Source organism: Pteropus medius, unplaced genomic scaffold (genome assembly GCF_902729225.1).
Source record: "Pteropus medius unplaced genomic scaffold, Ma_sr-lr_union100, whole genome shotgun sequence".
Taxonomy (NCBI): Eukaryota; Metazoa; Chordata; class Mammalia; order Chiroptera; family Pteropodidae; genus Pteropus; species Pteropus medius.
In genome coordinates, this window is record NW_024353909.1 from 274,164 (window position 1) to 300,142 (window position 25,979).

The following is a 25,979-nucleotide window of genomic DNA, read 5'->3' on the forward strand; positions in this document are numbered from 1 at the left end:
ACCTCAAACACAGAGGCTCAATCATTCATCATGGGGACACTGATCCTTTTATCTTCCTTCTCATGTGCTATCTTCCCTTTCCCAAGAGGGGCACCACATGGCTGTTCATCTCGTGGCCTGGAGGCATGCTGGGCTCTACTGATGGCCAAGCTTTATTTCACCTCCCAAATGATCTTTATCCACATCTTTCACCTAACTACCACCTTAGTCTCAGCTAGTATCCTCTCTCCCCTGGCTACTGCACTGGCTTCCCTGGCTTCCCTACACTTCCTGACCCTTCCCCTCCCGCTTCCAGCTCTACCCCATAGAGAGGAGGCTCTTTCTAGATCAGAAATCTGTTCACACTCTTTCCTGGTTAAACTTCAGCAGCTGTGCAGTGCTCTTAGACTCAAACTCAAGTCTTTATGGTGGCCTGTGTTACCCTTCACATCTCAGCAGAGGCACCACTTCCTCTGGGAAGCCTTCCCTGACACACAATACTCGGCCCCTTGTTGCTCTCTAGACATCTCTCAGACTTCTTAGCTCCATTAATACTGAAACCTTCATTAGCAAAATGATCGGATTAGTGGCCATCTCTCCCAGATTCTAAACTCTTGTGCTTCTGTCATCTACCTAGCACTCAAAATGCCCTATCTAGAAGTGAGGTCTTGCCTGCTCTTTTGGGAGCTGGGAGGGACAGGTTAGTTCTTGCCCATCACAAACCCTTGGCTCCATCCACATGCCACCATCCCACAGCTGTGTGTGCAGCTACCCCCAGTGCCCATGCCCAAAATGGAGGCAGGCACAAGGTAGGCTGCCTTAACAGCTCAACCAGGAGAGTGGGAAGCTGTACATTTCAGGGTGTCCAGTTCAATCCTAGGCTTTTGCAAAGTCCATCTTGCTCTGTGCTTCACAAAGCACCAGGCCTGTGGCTACTGCTAAATGAATCCTGGTGTGTGGACCCGAGTGCCTCCCCCTCAACCACAACACACACGTCAAGGCTTACAGTGGCAAAAGATGATCTTTATTCAGGGGGCAGAGGCTCTGGGCTGGCAGCTGGGGGAGCAGAGTTGCTATGTCGGTAGGTACCCAGGAGGATGGCATTGATGTACTCAAGTGTTTGGTTGCTGAAGACTATGTTGAGGTGCTGTGTCCTGTGCAGAGGCAGCAGGTGCACAGGCTGTGGCTGGAGGTCCTTCCACTGAGAACAGAGCTCACTGCTACGCGTGGCCACAGTGTCATCACCATCCTCATGGAGCGTGCCTATGGGGTCTGTATAGGGGAAGCCATCATCAAAGATGTAGGTGTAGGGCGTGGGCAGGCCCACACCATACAGACAGTACACTTCCACGCCAGGTGCCGGGAGTCCTGCCAGCAGGTTACGTGACTGTAGCCACATGTCCCAGCCTTCCTCAAAGTGCAGGTCTGTAAAGAAGCGCTGGAAGTCACGGCTTGTGTAGTTGAAGTTGGGTGTGGAAATGAACACATGGTCCTCAGGCCACACCAGGTTAGAGGGAAACATCCAGGGGGATGTCGTTGCCATGCGCTGCTCCTCTTTCAGCCTGATGCTGGACATGACTGGGATGCCCTGGTTGTCACCTGTAGACATGAGGCAAAATAGGCTGGGCTTGGCTGCCCCCAGCCCACAACTTGCTGCCCAGCCCAAGCTTAGCTGGATGCTCAGTTTTATCCCAACCAAATCCAAACACAAACTCCAAGCTGGACTATAGCAGGCCTACCATTCAGTAAGTGTTCAATGTGTGCTTATTAAATGAGAAACCCTGATAGCACCTCTGTGAGGCTGAGCTGTAGGGCCTCAAAAGGAGGGCAGGGAGGGGTTTCCTGAGAATGGATGGATGTTCAAAAGGTGGGGGCTGCCTGTCAGTTCTCCCTCAGGCAAGTGTCTTTTGGCCCTGTGGTCTGCTCACAGGGGTCAGAGCTGTGTTCTCGGAAGGATGAAATGAGGCTCTGTCTGTGTTTGACACTAAATGATGTAGTCTGAGGAGAGTTTCCCTCACCAGACTGTGAGCTCCTAGGGTGAAGGCTGAGTCTGGCTGGGTGCAGCATATGGTGAGTGTTCAGCAGGTAGTAGCTGTAGCACTCCTTAGGGAAGGGCAGGAGGGGCTCCCAGGTTCTGGCCCTGGCTTTGGCAGATCTGTCCTCAGTAGGGGAGATCCCTGGGCAAAGGGGCTCTTGGGAACAAAAGGCAGCTGAAAGCTGGGTGGGTAGGACGTGAGGCCACAGGAACAACCATAAGACAGTGAGTCAGATTGCTGGGCTTCACTTCCTCTCTGTTAAACTTCCTCTTTGTCATCATTAAGACAAGCTGTCTAATGATCCAGGCCAGGCTCATTACTGTGGGGGGGCCAATGACAAGGGCCATGCTCAGGAGTGGTAGACAACACCCCCAGCCTGTCATTGTGAACAGAAGCAGGAATGAGGGCAGGTCCATGGTCAGCTTCATTCCACCCCTCAACCCCCCACAGGATGTGGGTGATCAGAGGCCATCTCACCTGAGGCCAAGATCAGCAAGGGCTTAACGGAGCCACCCCAGGGAGCCCCAAGAGAGATGAAGCCATCGATGAAGCGATCCTTCCAAGACTGGGGCTGGCGCAGCAAGAAATAGAGCAGGTGCAGGCAGCCAAGGCTGTGCCCAATGAGAAAGACAGGCTTTCCATAAGTAGCATGCATCTCTTCCACCAGCCCAGCAAGCTTCCGGTAGTATTCCTCTTGCTGACCTTTGAGGGGGGTGCATGGGGTTAGGGCCGTGGACTTTAGTGGGCACATGCCCTTCTCCAAGCCCTTCATCTGCAGAGACACTCACTGGGCTCCAGCCGCCAGTCATAGGGGGCGGCCCGCACCGTCTCATCCCGCACGTAACCATTGTTGACCAGATTCTGCACCAGGGTGTGCATATAACCTGTTGCGGAAGCAACAGCACTGAGGCTCTGGCTATGGTTGCTGCAGGCCCACTATAGCCCAGCGCCCTGCCCTTCTTCCCAGTGCACACACCTGCCAGCTTGTGGTTGTCCAGGTACTCAACAGAGTAGGTCTTGCCAAAGCCAGGGACACGAATCTGTACTCCAGGGGCATTGGACACACGCCCAGAGCTTCGGTTGTAAACAACCCTGGTGGCAGTGGGACATTCAGCAGGCCAGCAACCAAGGGGCAGGGTGAGGGAGCTGAGGTAGAGGGGATGGCACATACCTGGTGTTATCGATCCAGCAGTCTACCCCAAGGGGTAGGAACATGTTGAGATCCAGCCAGATGGTGAAGAAGTCCTCTGTTTTGCGGTAGCACATCCAGTTCACCACACCTGGTTTATCCAGCTTGGCTTCCAGCTGATTCCCCAAGCAGCCAGGCACTGCGGGCACTAGTCTTCACTCTGGATTGCTTGGATTTCCCCATGATCCCCCCCAGCCCCACTGCAGTGACCAGCCAGCCCCGCCCTTTCATCTCCCATACCCTCGACCCCCAGGGTCTACGGATACAATTCTTTCTTGCTGACCACACTCCCCTGCCCCATCCCCCCAACAGCACAAAGCCCAGGCTCCCCTTGGGCAGGGTTAAGCGCAGAGGCCAAGGCCACTAACCTCTGCCCCCACAAAGCAAACACTTAGCCTGGTTCTCCATTACTGTCAAAGTCCAAGATAAGAACAAATAGGTATGGGGGAATGGGGAGCTGAGCCTAAGAGTAGGGGGCAGGCCTTGATGGGCCTCTCCCGCTCTCCTGTGTTGTGCATCTTGTCCTTGCTGGGGTGGGGGCTGAGGAAGGAGTGGTGGGGCTTGGCCCAGTGTCCAGTGGCTGCAGCTGACCATAGCTTATAATGCCCTGGACAAGGCCTCAGGCATCCACCCCCACTCCACCCACCTGGGGTAGATAACTCAGAGACACAGGGACAGTGTGGTAGGGGAAAGGGGTTCATTTCTCTGCAGGATAAGCTTTTGGCCCCTCGGGACACTGAGGCAGGTATCAGGGATAATGCAGGGGCAGAAGGGCCTTGGCAGGGTTGACTACCAGGGGCTGGGACCCAGGCTCCCCCAAATCTGGCCTGGTGCGTCAGGGGCCTGGCGGGGGCTTACCGAGGATGACGGGCCTTGTGTGGTTACTGAGCTCAGCCTTGGGCGTGGTTTGCGGGGGAAACAGCACATTGTGAGCCAGAAGGAAAGGGTGGAGGGGGAGCAGCAGCCACCAGCAGCACCACTGCCATGGGGCAGCGGCCCCATTCCAGCCCTAGTGCCTATTGCCCAGTGAAGCAGTCTTGGGCTGGCCTTATCTGGAGTGGGGGTGGGAGGGGCCTTGGGGGCAAGGGGAGGGACAGCCTGGCCAATGGGGTGGCCAGAGATTGCTGGAAAGGGGCACAGCCTCAGGGAGCCAAGCTCTGGGCCTGGGTTCAATTCCGCCTTCTTCCCTTGGCGCCAGGGGAAAAAGAGCCTGGGCGGCAGGAGGCCCAGAAGTACACAATGTTTTATTGAAAAAAGTCAGGCCTCAGCTGGCTCCATTAGGCTCAGCTTGGTGGGGGTCCCTGCCCACAGTAGCCTAAGCCAGGTCTTCCAGCAGGTGGGCTGGGGCAGACCTCCCCACCCCCCACCTTGTCACCCTTTCCCTTCTCTCTGATGGTGACATCCAAACAATAAATATTCAATAAATAGCTCTCCTGGGCTGGCTGCCTTCAAACCCCATGTCAGCCCCATCAGTCTTCTCCAGCCAGGGCAGGACTCCAGGAGTGCTGCATGGGACAGCCCCCAAACCTCTCAGGGTCCTGCAGGACCTCGGATCCATCTCCATTGCCAGGCCCAGGACCAGGCTCTAAGGAGACCTAGCAAAGCTGTGTCCAGGGCAGGGCCAAGCAAAGCAGGGCTAGCAGGTGGGTGCTGGGAGGGGGTGTTACACTGAACACTTCCACTCTAGGCCGCAAGTCTGTATTGGGCTCAAGAGTAGATGGTGATGACTTCACGGCCACCGCCACGCACCAACAGCACCCGCTCAAGGCCCTCGGTCAGTACCTCCAGGAACTCCATGTCTGTAGGGCATCAGGTCAAAGAGGCAGCACCAGGACCAAGGGGCACTCAGGGAAGTTTGGCCTATCGATCATTCAGAACTGGGATAACCCGGCCCCCCACTACAGGTACCCAGTGTGACCTCGCATGCTGTCCACTTCCCCACTGCCTGTATCTCCACAAAAGGATACAGTTCTCATCGCCCTCGCTGTTCTTGGGTGGGCCAGGCATGTTCAGTAGGACCAATCGGGCATCATGGGAGCGTGTGACAATGACTTCATTGAGCTTCACAGCAGTGTGCATGCGCCGCACATTGGATTGGTCCCTGCCAGTAATGCAGATGATCATGGGTCCTACCCCTGGCCTACCCACAGAGCTTGCCTGCCCCCATCCCACCTCCACACCCAGGCCCCAGTGTGGCTGGGTCTGTTTCTGCTGCACTCACGGCTTAATATGGACCAGTTCTCGGAAGTTGTCAGGGGCATGGCTGGGGTCCCAGGGTTCAGCTGCCATATACTTGTCCCGTGTCCATGTCATCTGGATCTTGTCAGCCCCAGCTGCAGACTCATCTTCCTCGTCTGAGTACAGGCTTTCCAGTCGCAAGGCTGAATGCCGGTCCTTGACCAGCTGGGCCTGAAGAAAATCAGAGGAGGTAGCCTCAGTGACATGGGAAAAAGGAGCCTGGCTGGCCTAACATGATAACCTAGCCTCAGGAACATGGGCACTGACTTGGGTGGGGCTGGGGTGAATCAATCAGATGTCCCCATCTGGTGGTGTCTCCAAAGACTTGACCCAGCCACCCATCCCTGCTCTGAACCAAGAAGGCCACTAACTTCTCGCTCCCGCTCAGTCTTGGTCAGTCTCATCTGCCGCAGCATCTGGGACCGCTGCTCCATCATCAGTGTCCGCTCATAGGTATATGCAGAGATGTCGCTGTTGTGCTAGGGAGAGGGGAGGCCATGAGGACTGGGCTATGTGAGACAGGGTATCCACAGGGCCACACTGAGGCAGATGACTCACCATCTCTACTACCTCTACCTCTGCCTCAAGGCGTAGATGGTACAGGAAGATGGCCAGATCCTTCTTCATCTGGATGCTGTTGTCATCCATCTGGGCCACAGTAAAGATGCGCATCCGGCACTTCCTCCAAACCTGTGGCGACAGAGCAGGTGGGGGGTTCAGTTGCATACCACCCCTCCAAGGGCCCAGTCCTTCTCACCTGGGCCCACCCCCGGCCCACCTTGTGCTGGCGCAGCAGGAAGGGCAAAAGCATAAGCATGCCACCATCATGCACAATCCACCACACATCGATGTGGCCCTCCAGGTAGCGCTCATGGTTGCTGGGGTAGAAGGCGATGTTCTTGGGCACGAGCAGGGCCAGGTGGGCAGCCGTGGTGCAACGAACGGTGTCTGGGGAGGAGGGACACTGCTGACTGCCAGCCTGTAGCCCTCTGACTTCTGCCCTCATTTGAACCCCAGCTCCTGAACCCCGTGGCTGATCCCAGGCTCTGGCCCCTCACGCACCAATAAAGGTCTTCCAGGCACGTGGGTCCTCACTCTGTCGCCAGCCATAGGGCCAGCCCAGCACCACGGAATTATGCCTCATGCCGCCTAGGCCGCAAGACTGGATGAGGTGGGCCAGCCCTTCACGCACCTTGCTGGCTACCACCACCTGGCAGAAGCCCTTCACTTTCTCAATCTCCATCATGTTCTTGATTGTCTGTGGGGAACACACCAGGATCAGAAGGCAAGACCATCAGCATCCCCTCTGCCGAGGAAGGGGGAGGGGAGAAGGTAAACTGCCCACCTGGAGGCTGTTTTCAAGGTGGGACAGCCATACCCACCTTTGTTCCAGCTCTCAGGTGCTGTGCACCTGGCTGGCCAGAACTGGGCTCCACCCCTACACACCAGTTACAGCCCAGACACCTCTAGTCCAGGTCAGCTCCCTGCCCCATGTAGCAGGCACCTGCTCAGCGGCCTGGGCCTCGCCATAGCTCTCCAAGAAGCTTCCCTGGATGACAGAACCAACGATGGTCAAGCCCTTGCCTGCCTTCAGCTGGGACGCAAAGGTGAGGAGCCGTGGGTACTTCACGTGAAGATCCTCATCTAGCTTCAGCAGCACCAGCAGCTGAGGCCTGTGGTGGCCAGATGGGAGGGAGCCTGAGACCAGGGATAGAGGTTTCCAGGGAGGCCCTCTCCTCCTTCCCTTCTCAGCTCGCAAGCCCCCATAGGTTTGGGGAGCAGAGATCCAAGGGCTCAACAAGTAGGACAGCATCCCTGGCAACCCAGGATGGGGAGCATGGACCAGGGAAGGGAAGCCAGCACCTCTTGACCCACCCACCCTCACAGAACCCCCCTCAAGAACCTAGAGCGGCCCTTGCCCGTCTGGGTGTGAACTTACCGCCAGTTCTTGGTGTGAGGAGGCCCCTCCTCTAATCTCAACAATGCGTAACGGGCAGCACTCAGGGACAGGCCTCGGATCCCGTCACCCCATTCCTTCTCAGCCCTACAGAGGCCACCATAAGCTGGTCAGCCCCTGGTCCCACCCAAGGGATTCTATTCTGTCCAAATGTATGTGAGATGGAGGAGGACAGGCCCTGAGTCACAGTTCCCCAGCCCTAATATCTAAGGTAGCTAGTGAAGGGTGGCTCGGCTCCCCACAACCCACCATACAGACCACCCCACTTGCCCCAACCCGGCAGCGGCCCCTCACTCACCCTTGGTACTCAATGTACTTGTAGATCATGCCCGCAATGAGCATGGCAACCAGGGCATAGTACCAGGAGGAGACAAACATAAGGGCCAGGCAGAGACTCATGCCCAGGAAGGACAGTGCCCTGGGTCAGAGAGTGGGGAAGGGCCAGAATCAGGGAAAGACCAGTAGGGCCCCAGGCCAAGCCCCCCAGCCCCCTAATCTCTCACCAATAGCAACTACAGCCCAGGAAACTCAAACCCCATCCAGAATGGGGCTCCTGGCTTTCCCAATAGCCCTTGTGTCAGAGGACTTATCTCAGGGGCCCAGGTGGTGCTCACCAGTGATAGTACTTGAACCGGGGCCGCCAGTTGGGGGTCCTCAGGAGCGTCTGCACAGCACAGGCCAGGTTCACAAACAGGTAACACATCAGAAAGAACCTGTATCATAGGGGCTGGTTGGTACAGAGCGGCCTCCTTGGCGGCCGGGTACCTAATGTCCCTGCCCTGCATGGTCTCAGCCAGGTCTTTCTAGCCTCAAAACACCCACACCTAAGCCTGAGGCAGATGAGACTACTGCACAGGTGGCCTCAGACCTAGGTTTAGAGGATGGGCAAGTGTTCAAAAGCAGAGGAGAAGTGAGGGGGGGACGGCAGGCAGGGAACAGCAAGTGTACTGCTGTGGAAAAGGGTGGTGCCGAGGAGTGCCGTCTGTGGAGATAGCTAGACAACATCCAGGTCCCTGGCCTGGGTGACCAGTTGGATTAAGGGCTGTCGTGAATGTGGGGAGGAACAGATGGGGAGCACCCCCCAGGAAGAGAGCTGAGGAGCTGAGGGCTGAGGGGAGGGGTACCATCGTCTATTCTCAGCTGGCTGGAGAAGAGCAGACAAGGCAAGAGGACTTACTAGAGGGCATGCCAGGGGGCAGGGACTCCCACGAGCGGGGAGTATTCGGCCCCATCAGGGCTGCCAAGAAGAGCCACATGATAAAGGCTGAGATCTATCCTCTGGCTTGGGCAGTGAGGGATCACCACACAAGACCACTGTGGCAAGAACAGTTTCAAGTGTGTGCTATGTGTGGGTGCAGCTGGGCAATAGTGGGCATGTTTGGGGATAAGAGATCACTGTGGTGTGACTGTAGCTGGGTGGGGGCTGCTTCAGGGGAAAGGGGATTCTGTGAGGCCTACACACTGAATGGGGCAGTGAAGAGTAGTTCTATCATAATCAAACAAGCAAGAGGGAGCATCGGCAGTAGAATAAGATGTGTGTGGACAGATCGAGTGGGCCCCAACACTGGCAGAAGTGAACACAGTAGCTACACGAGCTCTGGCACAGAGGCCCCCAGACATTGCCATGTGCTGGCCACCTCCTGCAGGGTACTGGCAGACTCAGATGTCCAGTTGATCCCAGAATTTTAAAAGCAAACAACTTTGAAAATGGATGGATGGAACAGTGGTGGCTTCAAGGTACTAGAGACTGGGTGCTTGCCCCGTCCAGGAGCGGAGGGCTGCCGCCTGCCTGCTCTGAGAGTCTGTCCCACAGAGGGGTGTGGAACCTGTTGGTCTCTTTAAAACTTCTGCCTGTGTGTCAGACTTTGTTCCTGAATGCAGAGGTAGACTGACCTCTGCCAGGCAAACATGTTCCCATACAGCTGACATATCTCCAAACTGCATCCTCGACACCAGGCAGGGTCACAGGGAGGTGCTGGGGCCCCCGGCTGAAGGGTGCTGAGGGTATAGTAAGCCTTTCCCAAGATCGTCTCCCGCCCTGCCTTGCCCTGGCCCCCAGCTCACATGGACAGAATGGGGGCCACCATGTCGAGGGAGGCAATGAGGATGCCCAGCTCAGCGATGAGTGCAGTCAGGAGGAGTGCCCATGTTGGTTCACCATTTGCCTTCCCGTGGCCAAATACCTGCATGCACCAAGGTTAGTGGGATCAGAAGGGAAGAAGCTGGTCCCAAGACCCCCATTCCATACCTTGAGCCATAAGCCACAGCCTGGCTTCCATCATTTCCTAGTCCCTCCTCTGGGGCTCAGGCACATCCATGCCTATCCCAATAGGTTCCATAAGTTTCTCTGCCCTCCACCTCTCCAGGCCTCTCTGCTCCGAATGAGCCATAGACAGGCCACAAGGATTCTCGGCCCAAGCAGCTCTGCCAATAGCAGGACAGGGCCAAGGCCAGGGCAGCTCTCAGCAACAACGCATGATGGCTATGTGGCGCTGGGGTCACTACTGGCCCCAGCAGGATGTAATGCATCCGTATCCCCTACCTCTCTCCCCAATCCAGTGTGAGGGGCCAGGAGCACCCAGGCTGTGGGGGAGCACAGAAGGGCTCACCCGGAGGAAGGGGATGATGTTGTCCTTGGCAATGGCCTGCAACAGGCGTGGTGCCCCAGTGAGGCTCTGTAGGCCGGCACCACAAGTTGAGAAGAAGGAGCCGATGACGATGACCCAGGGTGAAGGCCAGGCCAATGTGCCCACCACTAGGTTCCTGCTGACACCGTCGCCATACCTGCAGGGCCAGACTCAGGCTAGGCTCTGTGCTAGGAGCCCCCAAACCCTGGGTGGGGCCACACAGAGTGAGGGACATCAGGGGTCAGGAAGGATGGCTACGGTGGGTAGAGCTCAGGCTCCTCGGCAGGGAAGGTCAGCCCTTCAGGCCCTCACCTTTCCCCTCATCCCAACCCTGGTCCTGATGTCGCCATTCTCCCAGAAGCAAAAGTCCTGGTGAGGCCTGACCCACCTGGTGGCACAGACTAAACTGGCAACCAACAGACAGAGTACATGTGTGGGACCATGTATGTGAGAGGAGCTGGTGTCAGAGCAGGCAAAAGCTGAGCACACTGCCACAGGGAGGGGCCCAGCTCACTCACTTGTCCCGGAGTACCACACCCTCAATGCAGGCGCCAAAGAGAACCACACTGCTGAAGTCTGTAGCTGTGTCAAGGAAAGCTAGGCCTCCACTGCCATGGCTCTTCCCACTCATTCCCTGCATAGGAGCCACATGCCCCTCACCCTAGCCTTAGCCAGAAGACTCAGCTGGGGTGTCTATAGCTGAGAGTTTCGCATTGTGCACACACTCCTTGAGTGTGTGATGTGTGTGAGGGGAAAGGTGTGTATGGACGCATGTACCTGTGGTGTGTCTGTGCATGCCAGCTGGTAATTTATGTGCACGTTAGTGCCTCCTGCCCCACTCCCTACCTGCCCCAGGCCTGGGAAAGGATACACACAAGGGAAGTTGTAACAATGGCCAGAATGGTCCCCACTGGAATGGACTTCTGGGCGTCGCGGAGGTCCCCGGAGCGATTTGAGCCAGCCATAATGCCTCCAAAAACAACAAGATTCCCTCAGGAGGTCCCTGGGAGAGGGGGCAGGGCTGGGTGGGTGGGCAGGAAGGGCTCACCTGTCACAGAGGGGAAGAAGATGCCGACCAGCACAGTGAAGGATGTGGCAATGTCAGCCACCACGTACAGGGGCAGGCTCTCCTTCACGCCAAGGGCGTCTGTGGAAGGTAGCCCGTGCTTCTCCACGACCTCGCCCTTCTCCAGGTAGGTGCTCCACAGGTTCTCTGCGAGGAAAGCAGTATCACCACCGCATCCCCACCTACTTTGCAGGGGCAGTTTGGGGCAGCCCAGCAGAGGATACAGATGTGAGAGGTTCTGGTGGCATCAGCCACAGGGCTGCTATGGCCACAGGGAGGGAGTGGTCTGGCCAGAAGTCTAACAGGCAAAGGTGGCTGAAGCCAAAGCCCCGCCACTGCTTGCCTCCTAGACATAGGCCCTTTATGGCTCCTGGGAGAACAATCCCAGGCAGCGTCAGGGGCTGGTGGCTGGGGAGAGGGAAGATGCCAGAACTTTCTGGGGGCTGCTGCAGCCTGGGACATTGGCCAAATAGGCTCTATTCTATTCTAAAAACTAGCTGCCAGGAGCCAGGCCAAGAGGACACTGCTGGGCTGGGAAGTGAGCCAGGCCTGCTCCCCATTCCTCAGTTGGCCACACAAGGCTGGCTCTGTCCTTCACTCTCCTTCCATGTTCATCCCCGGCCTCCTGCCCAGCCCATGGGTCAGGAGCAAGAGGACAAGAGGAGGACGCACCCTGGAGCACGCCAGCAGCTGCACCTGGAATGCCAGGGATCTCGGTCACATTGTTGAGCAGGAAGTAGGAGTCGCAGGAGTCAGTGGTAAGGTTGGTGCTGTGGCAGAAGAGGCTCCATAGCTGTGTGGCCACTGTCTCATTATCCACTATGGCCGTCTTGGCACAGATGTCAAACTGGTCCCGTGATAGGGTCCTGTTGCCCAGCATGCAGACTCTGTGGGGTTGGGGAGAGCATCAGTACCTGCTCAGTCAGAGGCCCCAACCTGTTTACACTCTGCAGCCTCTGGGACTCACCATCTAAGGCCATTTACTTGGGAGGGTGTCAATGCAATGCCTCAATGTAGTCCCGGGTTACTTACGGAAATATGGGCGGATCAAAAATAGACTTGATGCCCCCAGCATAGATGGAGAGGATGGAGATGATCACACAGGCCAGGAAGAGTGAGGCAAATTTGTTCACATACTTGACACCAACAAACACCACCAGGGTCATGAAGGTTAGAAAAATGGTCCCATACACTCGCATGTTGTTCAAGGTGGCACTTGATGTATCATGAGCGCCTGTTGGGTAAAAAATGGCAGCTGGCGGGGCAATGTAAGTCTGAAACAAGAGATAAATGAAGAAGGTTCAATTTTCCTAGTTGGAAAGTGAATTCTATCATTTTGGCTTTTTTTTTTAAGAGTATCCAGAAATAGCCAGTCATAAAAGACCACATATTGTATGATTCCATTTATATGAAATGTCCAGAAGAGGTAAATCTGATTAAAGGCAGAAAGCAGATTAATGTTTGCCTAGGGCTGGCGGGAGTACCGTGACTACTAATGACTATGGGGTTTCTTCTCAGAGTGATGAAAATGTTCTAAAATTAATTGTGGTTATGGTTGTACAATCCTATGAATATACTAAAGACCATTAAATTGTATGCTTTAAATGGGTAGTGAATTGTATGGTATGTGAATTACATCTTAATAAAGCTGTTATTTAAAAGGGAACCAGACACAGGAGTCAATCTGAATAGCTAAAAAGCCAAAGTAGAACAGCTTGAGCAACAAAATAAATAATGATAGTACTGGATTATGAGGCAAGAATAAAATAAATATCCCAGAGTCCATACTGATATAAGTACATGGATGAATAAATAAATAAATTGGGAAGAGGATAAGTTTTCTTTACAGAAGAAGTCCAAATAATAAATGTAGGAATGTAGGAAATAACAACAAAAAACCCCTAGAAGGTCTAGGAGCCAGGTCTGTGCTACAGGCAGAAGACCTGGAGGTGGGACTAGGCAGGCAGTTCCTCTAAATATCCCCTATTGTCTGGATCCCCAGGGGTGGGCTCTTGTTACCCTGTGCTCCCTATGACCACTCCACCTCTTCACCCACTAGCCGGGGCAGTTCAGTGGGGAGTGGGAAGCTGAGTCAGAGCGCACATGGGGCTCATGGAGGGGGCACTGGCCTCCAGACAGGGTCCCGTGGCTGCTCGCCCTGATTTAGGGACAAGGATGAGGTGGATCTGAAGGGCCTTGGCACAGAAGCCTGGGAAGACAGACCTGGCCAGAGCCCACATATGCCCAAGAGGCAGGCTTTGTGTCATCGCCAAGATCTGTCTGTCACTGAGTTAAATGCAAGAATTCCACAGATCACCTGCCATGGCTGAAATGGGGCCTGAGTGGATAGAACATCCAGGGCCAAAGTGAAGGCAGCCAGGCCCCTTCCCTGCCTGGCCTGAACTGGCAAGGGGTTGAAGGGGAGACTGGCTTGAGCAGAGGATCTTTCTCTTTGAGGGGCCCTCCCACATTATAAATCCCAGACTGTGACAAGAGGTGAGGGCAGCATGAGCAGCCTGGGCCTACGGGAAAGGGACTTTTTGGACAAGACCAGAGTTGGCCAGGGCTTAGCCTGACTCACCAGCAAGATCTCAATGGCCCCCAGGATGTACATGGCCGCCGCAAATGTTGTTCCCAGGTAGAAGCATAGGCCCACAGCACCTCCAAATTCTGGCCCCAGCGAGCGGGAGATCATGAAATAGGAGCCCCCGGCTACAACAGAGAAAGTGTACACAGGTCAAGGCTGGTTCTTCAAGGGGGTCTCTTCTATGACAGCCTCTCACAACCACCTAGAGAGACAGGGATGGTTTTTCCCATTTACAGATGAGCAGAAGGGTTGGGAGATTCTCCCAAGGCCGCATAGTTAGTAAGTGGCCAGGCTACGGTTGGACCCTATCCCATTTAACTCCAATGTCCAGCATAGGCCAGTGAAATGACTACTTTGCTAGGGCAGTTCTAGGTCCACAGCAGTGCCTAAGTGGCCCACTGTCCCCCAACTCCCTGCACTGAGGCCAGTCCCCACAGTCTCCTCTGGCTGGGTACATCCTATCTCTCAGCATGCCACACCCCTCTAAGGGCTGTGTCTGTTAGTCTGACCCCCTCCGACCAGGGCAGGGACAGTGTCTTGTCCAGTTTTTTGTCCCTAGGGCCTAGTATGGGGCCTGCCACCAGAAGAGTGTCCACAGCTGACCCGCCTGCCCCGAGTCTGTGCTTCCATCAGAGTCTAACACTCCTGGCAAGACTGACAGAATCAACACTGGGCCCCAGGGCCAGCGAGGGTGCAGGGGATAAGAGTGATCCATGTTGTTAGCTGAATCCGCTCCTGATAAAACTTCTCTGGTGAAAAATCTGGGAACAGGGATTAAGAAACTTTTAAAAAGTTAATCCTTTCATGCTGTAATCCCACCTTCAGGACCCTCTCCTAATGGGACTGCCAGAGGTGTTAACAGAGATTTGTGTGCAAGGCTGTTCAGGACAATATTTATAAGTGAAAAAGTAGAACCCAAGACTAGGAGAATAATCACATAAATTAAGTAATACCCTATCAATCTTGTTACAAAAACAAATAAACTTTTTCCCAACATTTGAGAAACAGACACAGACACACATACACTTTGGGAAAAACAATTATATCACTATTTTACAAGACCCTACAACCATCTACCAAAAGGCTAACAGTTATGAATTCGGGATAGTGGCATTATGGGCACTTTCAATTTTCCTTTCTACCTTTTTCTGCACTTTCAAACCCTCTTATGGGTAAATATATTTTGTCTTCTCCCTACCCCCATTACTTTTATAGCAATACTAATAAAGCTGTTATTTCAAAAAGAAAAAAAAATCCATGTACAGACATAAGAGCCAACCTAAGTAGCTAAATGGCCAAAGTAAAATAGTTTGAGCAACATAATTAATAATGAAGTACTGAATTATAATCCAAAGAATAAAATATCCAGGAGGCCATACTGATATAAATACATGGTTAAATAAATAAACAGGGTCTCTGAAAACCAAGCTTAATCTCATCATCCCTGCTGAAAACTCTCTGTACTGTCTATCCCATAATCCATGGTATGGGCCAGACTCCTTGGCTTGGCCAACCAGGTGAGCCCCATCACCTTTTTTTGTCAGCCCCAACCCCCTTTAAACCCACCCACCCACCCACCACACACACACACACACACACAAAACAGCAATCTCAAACTCTGTCAAGCAAGGATGCTCCCAAGTGATGCAACTGTCATTCACGAATTCAAGGACTAAGATCCCACCAAAGAACTGCTTTAGGGGTCCGCGGGATGTCAAAGTGAATTCTGGGCCTGTTACCCCCAACAGGCCCAGGGTTGCACTCACCCACCTGGAACCACTCCATTGGTGGCGATGGCGCTCATGGAGATGGCCGTCAGCAAAGTCTGTGGGAAGGAGGGCCCAGATGAACAGTTCAGCTGGGTGGGCTCTGTGGGCAGCCATGGGCCCTGCCCCAGCTAAGATACTCACACAGCAGCAGCAGATGAGAACAATGAGGAGGGCTTGTAACACACCAGCTGTTCCCACCATCCAGGTCAGCCGCAGGAAGAGGATAACTCCAAAAATATTCTGCAGGCAGGGTAGGTACACCCCCATGAGGGTGCCCATGCTAGGTGCCTAAGGAGTAGGAGGGGAAGGGGAGGCACAGAGCATCAGAGGGGTCCAGATGAACCATGGAAGGCCAGCCCCAGTCACTCAACAGTCACCAGGGTGTTCTACAGAGAACAGGGTGGAGAGGGGCATCCTGAGTGGAGTCCTGGGGAACGCATGGGTGGGGTGACAGCTAGGATGTCTATATTGACTTTCATATATGAACACAATTTGGGATTGGGAAGGTATAAAACCTGGTCTTTTCAAAACACCAAGAGTAAGCTTTTGAGCTTAACCTCTCTCAAGGTACTGCCCGCTTCCCTTTTTCTCTTCTGTTAAATTAGAAAGAGAGGTCTGTCTCGCATCCCCACCTTCGTACCTAGCAGGCCCCATGTCACCCAAGTCAGAATCCAAGAAGTTGTCCCTGGCCTTCCCTCTCTCCAACCCCCAACTCCAATCCAGGTGGATGCCAAGTCCTGCCTAGTCTGCCTTTCAAGCTGCTTTTAGATAAGCCTGCCTTGCTTTAGCCTTAGTCACTTGAACATGGGAAACTACATCTGGAGCATCTGAATGATGCCCTCCTGTGCCTGTCAGCCTCTCCGTATTCCAGCCTACTCTGCTGCCAAAGCAGGTCTCTGAAAACCAAGTCCAGTCTCATCATCCCTGCCGAAAACCGTCTGCACCATCTATCCTGTAATCCAGTGTGGGCCAGACTTCTTGGCTTGGGCTACCAGATGTGCCCCATCACCTTCATTGTCAGCTTCAACCCTTGATGACATGGGTCCCTCAGAGTCTCTGAACCAGGGCATGTGCTAGACTCTGCCTGAGGAGGTCAGCCCTGCCTCACTACCTGAAAAACCGCTCTTCAGTTAAACCTTCAGGAGGCTTCTTCCAGGAAGTTCCTCTGGGTTGCCTTAGGTGGAGCTGGCACTTCCTCTTGCATCCCCTCAGCATCTGATATACCCTTTTATCGTAGTGGTCACCAAAGGTCATGGTAACTGTTCACTCAACTGTCTCATGGCCATACTGTGGTAGACTTGGCTTGTTCACTGTTGTATCACCAGCAGGCCCTGCAGGTACCCAAAAAGTCCTCCTGAGCCCAATGAGTAATGCCTTGGAAGGCCCTTAGGATAAGCTGTTGGAAAAATCCTGCATAGAGTAGAGACTCAAGATCAAAAGACAGGTGAGAAAGGTCTAATGGGCATATCCAGGCAGGATTTTTCAACTATCTAAGGGCAAAATAAGAGCCAGCTGGAGGCCAGGGCAGAGGCTGAAGCACACAGGCAGGCCGGGTGACTTCTTGAAGAACTGAGCCTCCATGAGTGCAGCCCAGGGTAGTGAGGACCTGAGAACTTCTATCAGAGCCCCAGCAAAGCCTGCTGTCCTGGAGAGAGCTCTATAGCTACAGGGACTCTTCTGAAGGACTGGGGCAGGATCTGTGTACGGCCTAATGGACCTCAGAAGGGCCCAAGTGAGAATGAATGGCCCCTCAAACTATCCTGAGCAATATAGATGACAGATATACTTCATCTGAGCTCTGTCTGAGCCCTTTTCAGAGGCCCTGGACCACCCACTGGATAGTGGCAGTTCCTCGCCCCACTCCAATTTTAGGCCGAGTCACTCTGGAAAAAGGGCAGTGTGGGAAAGGGCAGGGCCGGAAATGCTTTCTGCATCTCCAAATAACCTTTGGCAGCCTCAGAAGGTAATAAGGCCAGAGCCAGAGCGGCTGCTACGGAGAGGCTGCTTTGGGTCTTGGCATGGTCTGTTTGGAGGCCCGCCCTTCCTGCTTTAAGCCTTACTTTTTCTGAGGCCCCGCTCAGACCCACCCTAGACAAGGACCATAGCTTAGTGGCCTCAGCTCCCTAGCTTCCTACTGATTCACTATGGACTTGACCAGGCTCATCTCTTCTCCATGGAAAAGCCATTGCAGCTGGGACACTTGGGTATCCTCTTATATCCTTACTCTAGGGCCAGGTGGGTGAGCTGGGCAGGTAAGCTAAGGCTAGACCCAAGCATCTTCATAGGCTCCTCATAAGGCCAAGAGACCGATCCAGGCTTCCTTCCAATACTTGTTGAGATGTACACTAGTCTTTCATAGGGACCTTTTTACTCCCAGCCAGCAGGTCCCTGGACTTGGCCTGAAGGGACAGAGATGGGACACTTACACAAGGATGCTACCACCCACTATGGGCAACAATCTCAGAGGCTGAGACCCCTCTGTAGGGCTGAACAGGGATAGCCAGATAGTCACGATTCTCTGCTATCTGCAGAAAATGCCAGCAAAATCACAACCAGCAGGACAGGGTAGGGGTCAGGCCTCTGTGACCTCAAGATCTCAGCTGCCCTCTTTGAAGTGTGGGGTGACTTGCCTCCCAGAGAGGCAAGATGAGGGGTGCACATCGATGTGGTCAACCCTCTCTCCTTGGCTCACCCTAGCAAGGCCCAAAACTCACAAACAGGTCTGAGGCTGAGAACCTGGCTTATCCCAACCAAGAGCTCTTTCTGCCTGTACTGACCTCCGACAAGAACACTAGGTGGGGTGGTTCCATAGAGTAGTGGTTAGCACGTCTGCTTTACAAACAGAAAGAAGGTCCTGGGCTAGAGCCCCAGAGGAGCCACAGCCCATACCCCGGGTGCACCAGGCCTCCCGGGTGTGCCAGGCCCCGGATGTGTGCCGCGAGCATTTGTCTCCCAGTGTTACATATTGATCTTGCCCAGATGAGTCATCTTAGGCAAGTTACTTACCACTCCTGACACTGTTTTTTCATCTATAAAATGGGGATGATAATAGCACTTGCCTCACAGCTTTGTTGTGAGATGACCTGCAAGAACCCAGGCCAACCGCTTAGCATGATACCTCACACACAGAGAGGGCTGAGTGAAGGCAGCTGTTGCTCTCAATGTCATTTCTGAGGACCTCCCTGGCCCTCTGCCCGCTCTAGCCCTCAGCCCCTCTGAGGGGCTTCTCCTCAGCATCCATCCTCCATGCTCACCACCCCTGGCACCCACTTCCCCTGGGATGCTCATGATCACGTAGGAAAATTGCCAATTCCATGTTGCTGAGTCTGTCTTCCCAGGAGTGGCCCCTCTGTTGCCCCTGGGCAGCTCACCTTGGCTGCTCTCCGGCGGGTGCCCTCCCCACTTTCAGCCTCCTCATGCTCCTTGGCGCCTTGTGTGAGATTGGTGTAGCTGACGAGTTTGCCCAGAAGAGATGATACCTTTGGGCGGATGTCCAGCTCTTCCTGTAAACAGAGCCACAAGGCAGTCTGGCAATGGGCCCGGCTGGCGCCAGGCTACCTATGTGTAGCCAGAGGCCTGGCCTCTGGCCCCTCGCCAAGCCCTGAGGCAGGCCTGGGCCTGATCCCAGCTCTTGCCTGGGGAAGCCCAAGCCAGCCGACTGGGCAGGTGTGGGCACCACTCCCCAACATGCGGCACTTAAAGGCGTAACTCAGCAGCTGTTTCTCTCTGCCCCACCTTGGCTACAGTCGCTACCAGCCCATTTGTGCAAACTACCTGCCTCAGGAGAGAGGGCAGGACAGGGCACAGCTGGCAGATAGGCGAATGGCACACTTCATCCTGCTGTTCTGACTGGCCTCCTCTCAGCTATGAGTGGGTCTCTGGGACTCACATCTGCCCTGAATTCTCCCACAAAAAAGCTACCCCTAGTTGCCTCAGGAAACCAAGGAAGTCAAAAGAGGGATGTCTGGGACAAGTACAGTCTCTCCTATTTGCTCAAACCCTGATCTTCCTGGATGGTCTTCCCCACCAGGTTCTAGGCCCAGTGAATAACCCACCTTAATCCCCAAGGTGGGTTCCTGGCCCCAGAGTTTAGAGGCCTAAACTGTGCCCTAAATCCATATCCAACTTCTGAGCTTGAGTCTGAAAAGGCTAAAATTTAAGTTCAGAGGCACAAAATTGGGAATGTTTCCAGAGAAGTGTCCACTGAGGTACACATGTAGAGAGGGGACAGATGCAGTGAGAAGGACCAGGCTTCAGTGAACCTAAAGGGGACAGGGTTGGAAAAGCCAACCAGGAAGGACAAAGAAGAGTTCACAGGAGAGGGAAGAAAAACGGACTGCAAGAAATCCTAGGAGTGAAGGGAAGAAAGGAAATCCTGAGATGGTCAGTTGCTTTGCTGAGGGTCTGCATAGAAGTCAAAGGCAAACACCCCTGGAGGTAGTAACGGGATGGGGATGTGAGTGGCCTCTGGGAAAGCAGTTTCAGTTTAAAGGGCCAACAAAACCACAGCCTGGCTGCTAAGGGTCAAGACAGACAAGGGAAGACTGGAGAAGGAGCCAAGACATAAGGAGGCACAACTGTCCAGCCTGCCTGCTTAGCTAAGACTCGGGTCCTGACAGGCCCCTGCCCGCCCATCTACCCACCACACCTGCCGCCCAGAATGGCTCCTCAGCTACCTCAAACAGTGCCAGGTTCCTGTCATAGTATTCACTTCCTCTGGAAGCCTCCAAGGGACAAAGGAAAGGGCTGCTTTCTTTGTGGTTGCCGTGTCCTGTGGAGAGAGAGAGAGAGACAGAATCGCAGTCAGGGGCTGCCTTCTGAGCCCCAATCCTGCACTACTTCCCAGCAATCCTGCCCACAAAACATCATTTCTATGGAGCATTTTGGGGGCCAGAGTTACCAAGCTAGGCCTGTTTCCCATCAAATCCTGCCAGTCTCCTTGAAGGGCCAGAATTGGCAGAATGGCCAATGACCAAAACCCATCACCTCATTTCTTCTAGCAAAGGGCACCAGTGTGAAAGCCCCAGACACTAGTTCACACACGTGTTACCACTGAGGGGCGGAGCCTGCTGGGAGGGGCGTGTCCCAGTCTTGGTCTGTCCTCCAACCCCCAATCGCATTTCTCAGCCCATCTGGAATACCCAGTGTGACAGGCGCCAAGGCCTCGGTGTCCTCAGGGCCTGCCCGGGTGCTGCCCTCCAGGTAAATGAAGCCACATAGGGCGCCTTCTGCCGCCATGGTCAGAAGCCGCCTGGAGCTGCCCCACCATGCACCGCGCAGGGGCCTCCTGGAGGGCAGCCCCGGGCATGCTGGGAGGAGCCACAAGCTGGAGTCAGTCCAGAGAGTGGAGGCAGGCGCAAGGAGCGGTCTAGGGTCGTCCAAGAAAGCCGGGCCAGGTGGGTGTCGAACTGAGCAGACTGCCAGCAGGAGCCCTTTGTTGGCTTCCCTGTCCCCAGATCCCAGCCGCTTGCCCAGACTAACTGCGTGGCCGATACCAGGGTCCACACCTACCAAGATGGTGAGTCAGTGCTTTAGCTCCAAGGAAACCTCATAGAAAGGAGCCAGATGCACTTTTTAAAATAAGCCTAGTATACCTATCAAAGCCTAGCTGTATTTTCTGGCTGTCCAGCATTCACACTCTTCCCAGTTTTCCAAACTTTGTCCCATGTGAGTCTCGGTGGGGGACATTCACAACTTTTCATCAAGCAGGCAGAAGAAACCAAGTACTCCTTTTCTAGTCAATAAGTGTTTTTGTTTGTTTGTTTGTTTTCCCCTGAAGACAGTCTGGCAGCTGTAGTGGTGGCTGAAGGCCTTATAGTAAATGGGAAGCTGACATCTTGGTTCAAAGAAGCCAGGTTGGTGTTGGATGGCAATGGCTGTGGCAGCAGTGCTGGCCTGGTGTCCAGTGATAGAGGCAGCAACAGAAGTGTCATCACCGAGCCAGACTAGGGGGGTGTTGGCCGTGTTCTGGCACTGGCCATGCCAACCTTCTCTGCCAACCTTCTCTGGTTAAATAGCCCATAATTTCATTTCTCTTGTTTGCAGCTAAGAATGCTGAATGACACATTCTCCTCCATCTGATATATCCTCTTGCCATTGATATGAGATTTAGCTTGCCTTCTCTGAGCCAATGATCACTCGGCAGGTGCTGCACTGTGGATTCTTTATTACCCAAGGAGATTGACAGGTAAAGTGTGCTGATGGCAATTTCTGGGCCAAACTCTGCTCTTCCTTTGCACAGCATATGACAGTGGTACATCACTTCATCTAAGAACCTGGACTAGCTAAGTAAGCCAAACAGTTAAGTTCCACGAGCTACAAGACTGTGTGTAGGTCAATACCAACAGCACAGTTACCAGGGCAGCAGGTCAAGCCAGCCTACTAAGCCACATTAAAGCCTCGGGGGGGTCACATAGCTCCTCAGACACCCTATGACGTTTGCTGTGCCCTTGATGCTTGTTCTGGATCAGGATAAAAAGCCATAAGAAAAATGTGAAAACTCAATAACACTGCCCATTACATTGATGGTCCTTCATTGCAAAGCCTCTCGAAAGTACTCTCGGATTTTTGTGACAAAAAAGTGTCTCCTCTGAATAAATCACATGCTTCATTTCATCAGAAAATGGCAGCTAGAGAGCTCCGCTTATTTCCCTTTCTGCTTTGGCTGCCAGGAATCTCCAAGCTAAATTTATTCCTTAGATGCAGTCACCATTTGCCTCATCTCAGAGTCCTTGCCCCATTCCTCTGCATGGTTTTCATCTTTCTGTTAGTAACAGTCCTTTGGAGAGGCACCAAGGGGTGGAGCCTGCTGAGAGGGGTGTGGCATATCTCTTCTGATATTTTTGTTAAGTATGTTGGAAATAAATTATAAATTATTCTAACCTCATGCACTGCAGCCTGCCCCACCATTGCTGACTTCTCTAAGGCAACTGCACTAGTATCCAGAAAATGCAGAGCTGGGCACAGAGCAGTTCCCCAATACTGGCTGTGGATGGTCCTCCAAGACCTAGCAGATCCCTTGTCCCTTCAGCCATGACTCCAGAATGGCTCAGAACCCTTCCAAGGGTTGCCTCCAGTCCTCACAGCAACCCTGCAGTAATCATTTTCTTTCTTTTAGTAACAAGGAAAGGAAGACTCAGAGATTCAGAAGCAAGGTTACCCAGCGAGAAGGGTCAAACCTGGATCCTAGGATCCACCAGAACCAGGTAAGAGCTGAGCTGCAGGTTCCCTACTCCTATTTTAGGCTGTCTCAGAATGCACCCTAGGGTGCCATACAAGCCTTTAATTAGAGAAGAGTGTCGGGTTTGCAGTTTGGCCAGGGTGCACATACACTCTTGGTGCTCAGATAGCCAGCAGCCTGGTTTGGATTCCTGACCTTCCCTCTCTGTGACCCAGGGTAACTTTCTTACCTTCTTTGTGCTGCCTTGGCTTCGTCTTCTATGAAGTAGAGATAGTAACACCCACTCTTCTAACTGTCCTGATGCATCAGAAAAAGGACAGTCTGGTGCTAGATACCCAGCAGGTATTTTGGGGGGCTCTTCAAAGCCTCATTTAAGGACAACTCCCTTGGGATTGTGGGAATATAGGATGGGGGGTTGGTGGATCTAAGCAGTGTCTGGGTGTCTGTACTGCCCTCAGCTATTCCAAAAATTCCAGGGCAGGTCTGGGCATGCCTGCCAGGCCGAAGCTGCTCAGATACCACCTGAAACCCCTTGAGAACCAGAGCATGGCCTAGGCCTGGGGACTGCCTGTGAAGTACACATATATGTGTGTTCCTGACTGCAGCTGTGAATGCACCAGCAGCAGATGGGTATTCAGGTGACACCCCTGATCCCTGTGCTCACAAACCTCTTCCAGGGGTACCTCTTTAGAACCTCTACACGCCTTGGAGCAGAGGTGTTGGCCTTGAGAGATTCAAGTACCAAGCTGGGGATACCCATGAGATGAACCTGAGGCTCATTGCTTTTGTGCCCCCAACCCTTTGAAGTTCCCACCAAGAAGGATCATAATCACTCACCAGGGCGAAGAGTGTCCCCCATACTGCAGACACAGCCAAAGTCTGGCTGACAAGGAGTAAGAGGAAGAAGGGGGGGATGGTGGGAGGAGCCGGCTCAGCCTGGAAGGACCTGGCAGGACTCAGCCAATGTGGCTCCAGGTCCCTACAGTCACTGTGAGAGGCCAGGGCGGGGCCAGAGGCTAGGCTTAGCTCTGCCTGCCCACTGGTCCAGGCTGATCCTAAGGATGTAGTCCAGCGCAGCCTTTGGGAGAGAAAGCCTCCTAGGGCTAGGGGGAGCATTGATGCTGGCTTCTGCTCTGACCACTGGAACAAGGCTAGGTCAGGGTACCATGGGTGGGGGTGTTGGGGTGTGTGCACAAAAACGGCTGTCCTGTGCATCTCCCCACATGGCAGTTAGGTGACACGCATGTAGCCATCACCCACATCAGGTATGGATCACTTCGTTTATGTCACCATCATGGACCAGAGCTAGGTCAAGATCACATCACCTGACACATGCCACCAACACAAATGTTCCCTTCATATCTCCATCATGGTCAGTCACAGACACAGGCATTTGTCATCAGTCATATCACCATCCTCATCATTGATACCCCTGCAGGAAAGTGGCCATGAGAATGTGCTACCCTGACCCCAGCTTCACCCTGTGATACCCCACAGCTACACACTTACACAAGCACAATTACACATGCATATATGCTACACATACAGACACATGTTCTCACCCTTGCCCATTCCAAGGGTGAGCCCTGGCAAGGACAGGCATGTGGGGACATCCTGGGGTAGCAGATGGAGATAGGGGCATGGAAAGAGCCAAGCACCCGAAAGAAAGAAGGAGGGGCTTACCTCCAGGCCCAGTTCTAACACCTAGGCTAAGAGTTAGGGCGCTGGAGTCTCCAACCCTGAGTTTGAATCCCCTGAGGCAAGTTACATAACGATCCATATCTCAATTCACTCCTTCCTAAATGTGAGTAACAGGACCTATCCGTTGGGGGAAAGTGGGAGGATTAAGCGAGATAATTCACAGAAAGTGCCCAGACAAGCCCGTTTCCGTGTGAGTGCTTCCCAGATGCCCAAGGTAGGTACCTACAGATATAAACGGGGATCAACACGAGTGCACTCACTGGCAGTTACCCATAGACCCGCACAGACAGGCACACCCTTCTCTCTTGCTGGCCCGAGAGCAGAGAGGCACAAAGATGGGGGAAGGAAGGGGAGTCTCAGGGGCAGAGGCGCAAATGAGTAGGCGAGGCGAGAAGAGGCTGGAAGTCGTTCACAGAAGGTGAAGGGACCGAGGACCGCGCTGCAACTATGCTCCCAGCAAGGAAGGGCCAGAGCTGGGGACTCGCTGCTATTCACACGCCGGGCGGCCCCACTGGCCTGACCTCCTCGGTCGGCCACGTCTGCAGCCCCCGCCCGTGGCCCGCAAGGGAGGAGCTGGGGCGGGAAGGGCCCAAGAAAATCGTGCCTGCGCGGCGGAGCGAGGGAGGGGTGGCGACGGCGCAGACTAAAAGAGTTGGTCCACATCGACGTGTGCACGCACGGACCAGGTGTCTGTGTGAGCGCGGGCCCCGCGTGGCTGGCTCCCCCATACCGGTCAATGCCCGCTCCAGACGTGCTCTCACCGTCTGAGTCTTCTCGCTCGGCGCGCTCCCCGTAGTCCACCCAACTGAGCCCCTCGAGGTTGTCATAGTCGCCGCGCCGCGGCCCGTCCACCGGTACCACAGTGAAGTGAGGCATCGCGCGCACTCGGCCTTGCCGCGCCTGCTGCCCCGGCCGCCAGCCCGGCTGTCCCCGCCACCCCAGGCCGGCGCGCCCCGCCCGCTCGCATTCCTCCCCGCTGCGCTCACTTCCTCCGCCAGTCCCCCGGGCCGCCCCTCGGGGGCGGGAAGCAGGAGGGGCTCAGGCCGGCTCCTCCCCGAGGGGGGGCCCCCCGGAGGAGTGAAGCCCCTCTAGAAAGAGTACTACTAGCAGCTCCACGCCCTGGGGACAACCCGATTCCTGTGTGTCCTTGGGCGAGGGGCGGACCTCTCTGTGTCCTAGATGCGGTACTTGTAAAATGAGGAAATGCGCTTCCACCTCTTAGGGCTTCCTGAGGGCTCCATGAGGTGGAGCGTGGAGTGCATTGGCTCTGAGCTCTGTTCCTAGTAAACGCTCAGCGACATTTCTGTTACTTAGGACTAAGAAGTGTTGGCAGGACCCGTCCAGTGTGTCGGCAGGCCCTCCCAATGCTGTCCAGGGCCTCCGGCTATTTCTCGGTACCCTATCCCTATTTCCATCATCTGCATCTTCCACCTCTCCTTGGCGTCCCTGGAGACCCAATCCCTGCGAAGGTCCATCCTTGCCCCTCGCCCCTCGCTGCAGTCTGTCCCTGGTGAAGGCGGCTGGGGATTCCTGCGCCTTCCCCCAGGCTGCTGCCTCCTCCGCGGTAAGGACACCTGTCCTCCTCGCCCTGCCCTGTTTGCCCCTTTGGGACGCTACATTGGATTCTTTAGCCAAATTCTTTCATCTTAA

General features: G+C 54.3%; 2 protein-coding genes across 7 annotated transcripts; both read right to left on the reverse strand.

Annotated features, from left to right (window-relative positions):
- Window positions 1–981: 981 nt before the first annotated feature.
- On the reverse strand, window positions 982–4,471 carry LCAT (lecithin-cholesterol acyltransferase). 2 transcript variants are annotated; one of them, XM_039851835.1, is made up of 6 exons: window positions 4,063–4,471; window positions 3,187–3,343; window positions 2,992–3,107; window positions 2,804–2,899; window positions 2,493–2,717; window positions 982–1,578 (listed from the first exon to the last, which is right to left on the reverse strand). In XM_039851835.1, exons 2-6 carry the CDS (start codon window positions 3,279–3,281, stop codon window positions 1,004–1,006), a joined length of 1,107 nt encoding a protein of 368 aa, XP_039707769.1. In that variant the 5' UTR covers window positions 3,282–3,343; window positions 4,063–4,471; the 3' UTR covers window positions 982–1,003. The 2 variants fall into 2 exon arrangements, with proteins under 2 accessions (XP_039707769.1, XP_039707770.1); XM_039851836.1 differs by having other exon boundaries at window positions 3,187–3,372; window positions 4,063–4,160.
- On the reverse strand, window positions 4,429–25,283 carry SLC12A4 (solute carrier family 12 member 4). 5 transcript variants are annotated; one of them, XM_039851828.1, is made up of 24 exons: window positions 25,091–25,283; window positions 20,125–20,219; window positions 18,820–18,951; window positions 15,590–15,736; window positions 15,450–15,504; window positions 13,674–13,804; window positions 12,125–12,366; window positions 11,765–11,979; window positions 11,075–11,239; window positions 10,898–10,996; window positions 10,545–10,602; window positions 10,009–10,183; window positions 9,464–9,582; window positions 8,014–8,112; window positions 7,698–7,817; window positions 7,382–7,486; window positions 6,947–7,115; window positions 6,505–6,700; window positions 6,221–6,390; window positions 6,001–6,132; window positions 5,814–5,921; window positions 5,426–5,613; window positions 5,172–5,305; window positions 4,429–5,003 (listed from the first exon to the last, which is right to left on the reverse strand). In XM_039851828.1, the coding sequence occupies exons 1-24, from the start codon at window positions 25,203–25,205 to the stop codon at window positions 4,912–4,914; spliced, it is 3,261 nt and encodes a 1,086-aa protein (XP_039707762.1). In that variant the 5' UTR covers window positions 25,206–25,283; the 3' UTR covers window positions 4,429–4,911. The 5 variants fall into 5 exon arrangements, with proteins under 5 accessions (XP_039707762.1, XP_039707763.1, XP_039707766.1 ...); XM_039851829.1 differs by lacking the exon at window positions 25,091–25,283 and adding an exon at window positions 23,466–25,032; XM_039851832.1 differs by lacking the exon at window positions 25,091–25,283 and adding an exon at window positions 20,590–20,701.
- Between the last annotated feature and the right edge of the window lie 696 nt (window positions 25,284–25,979).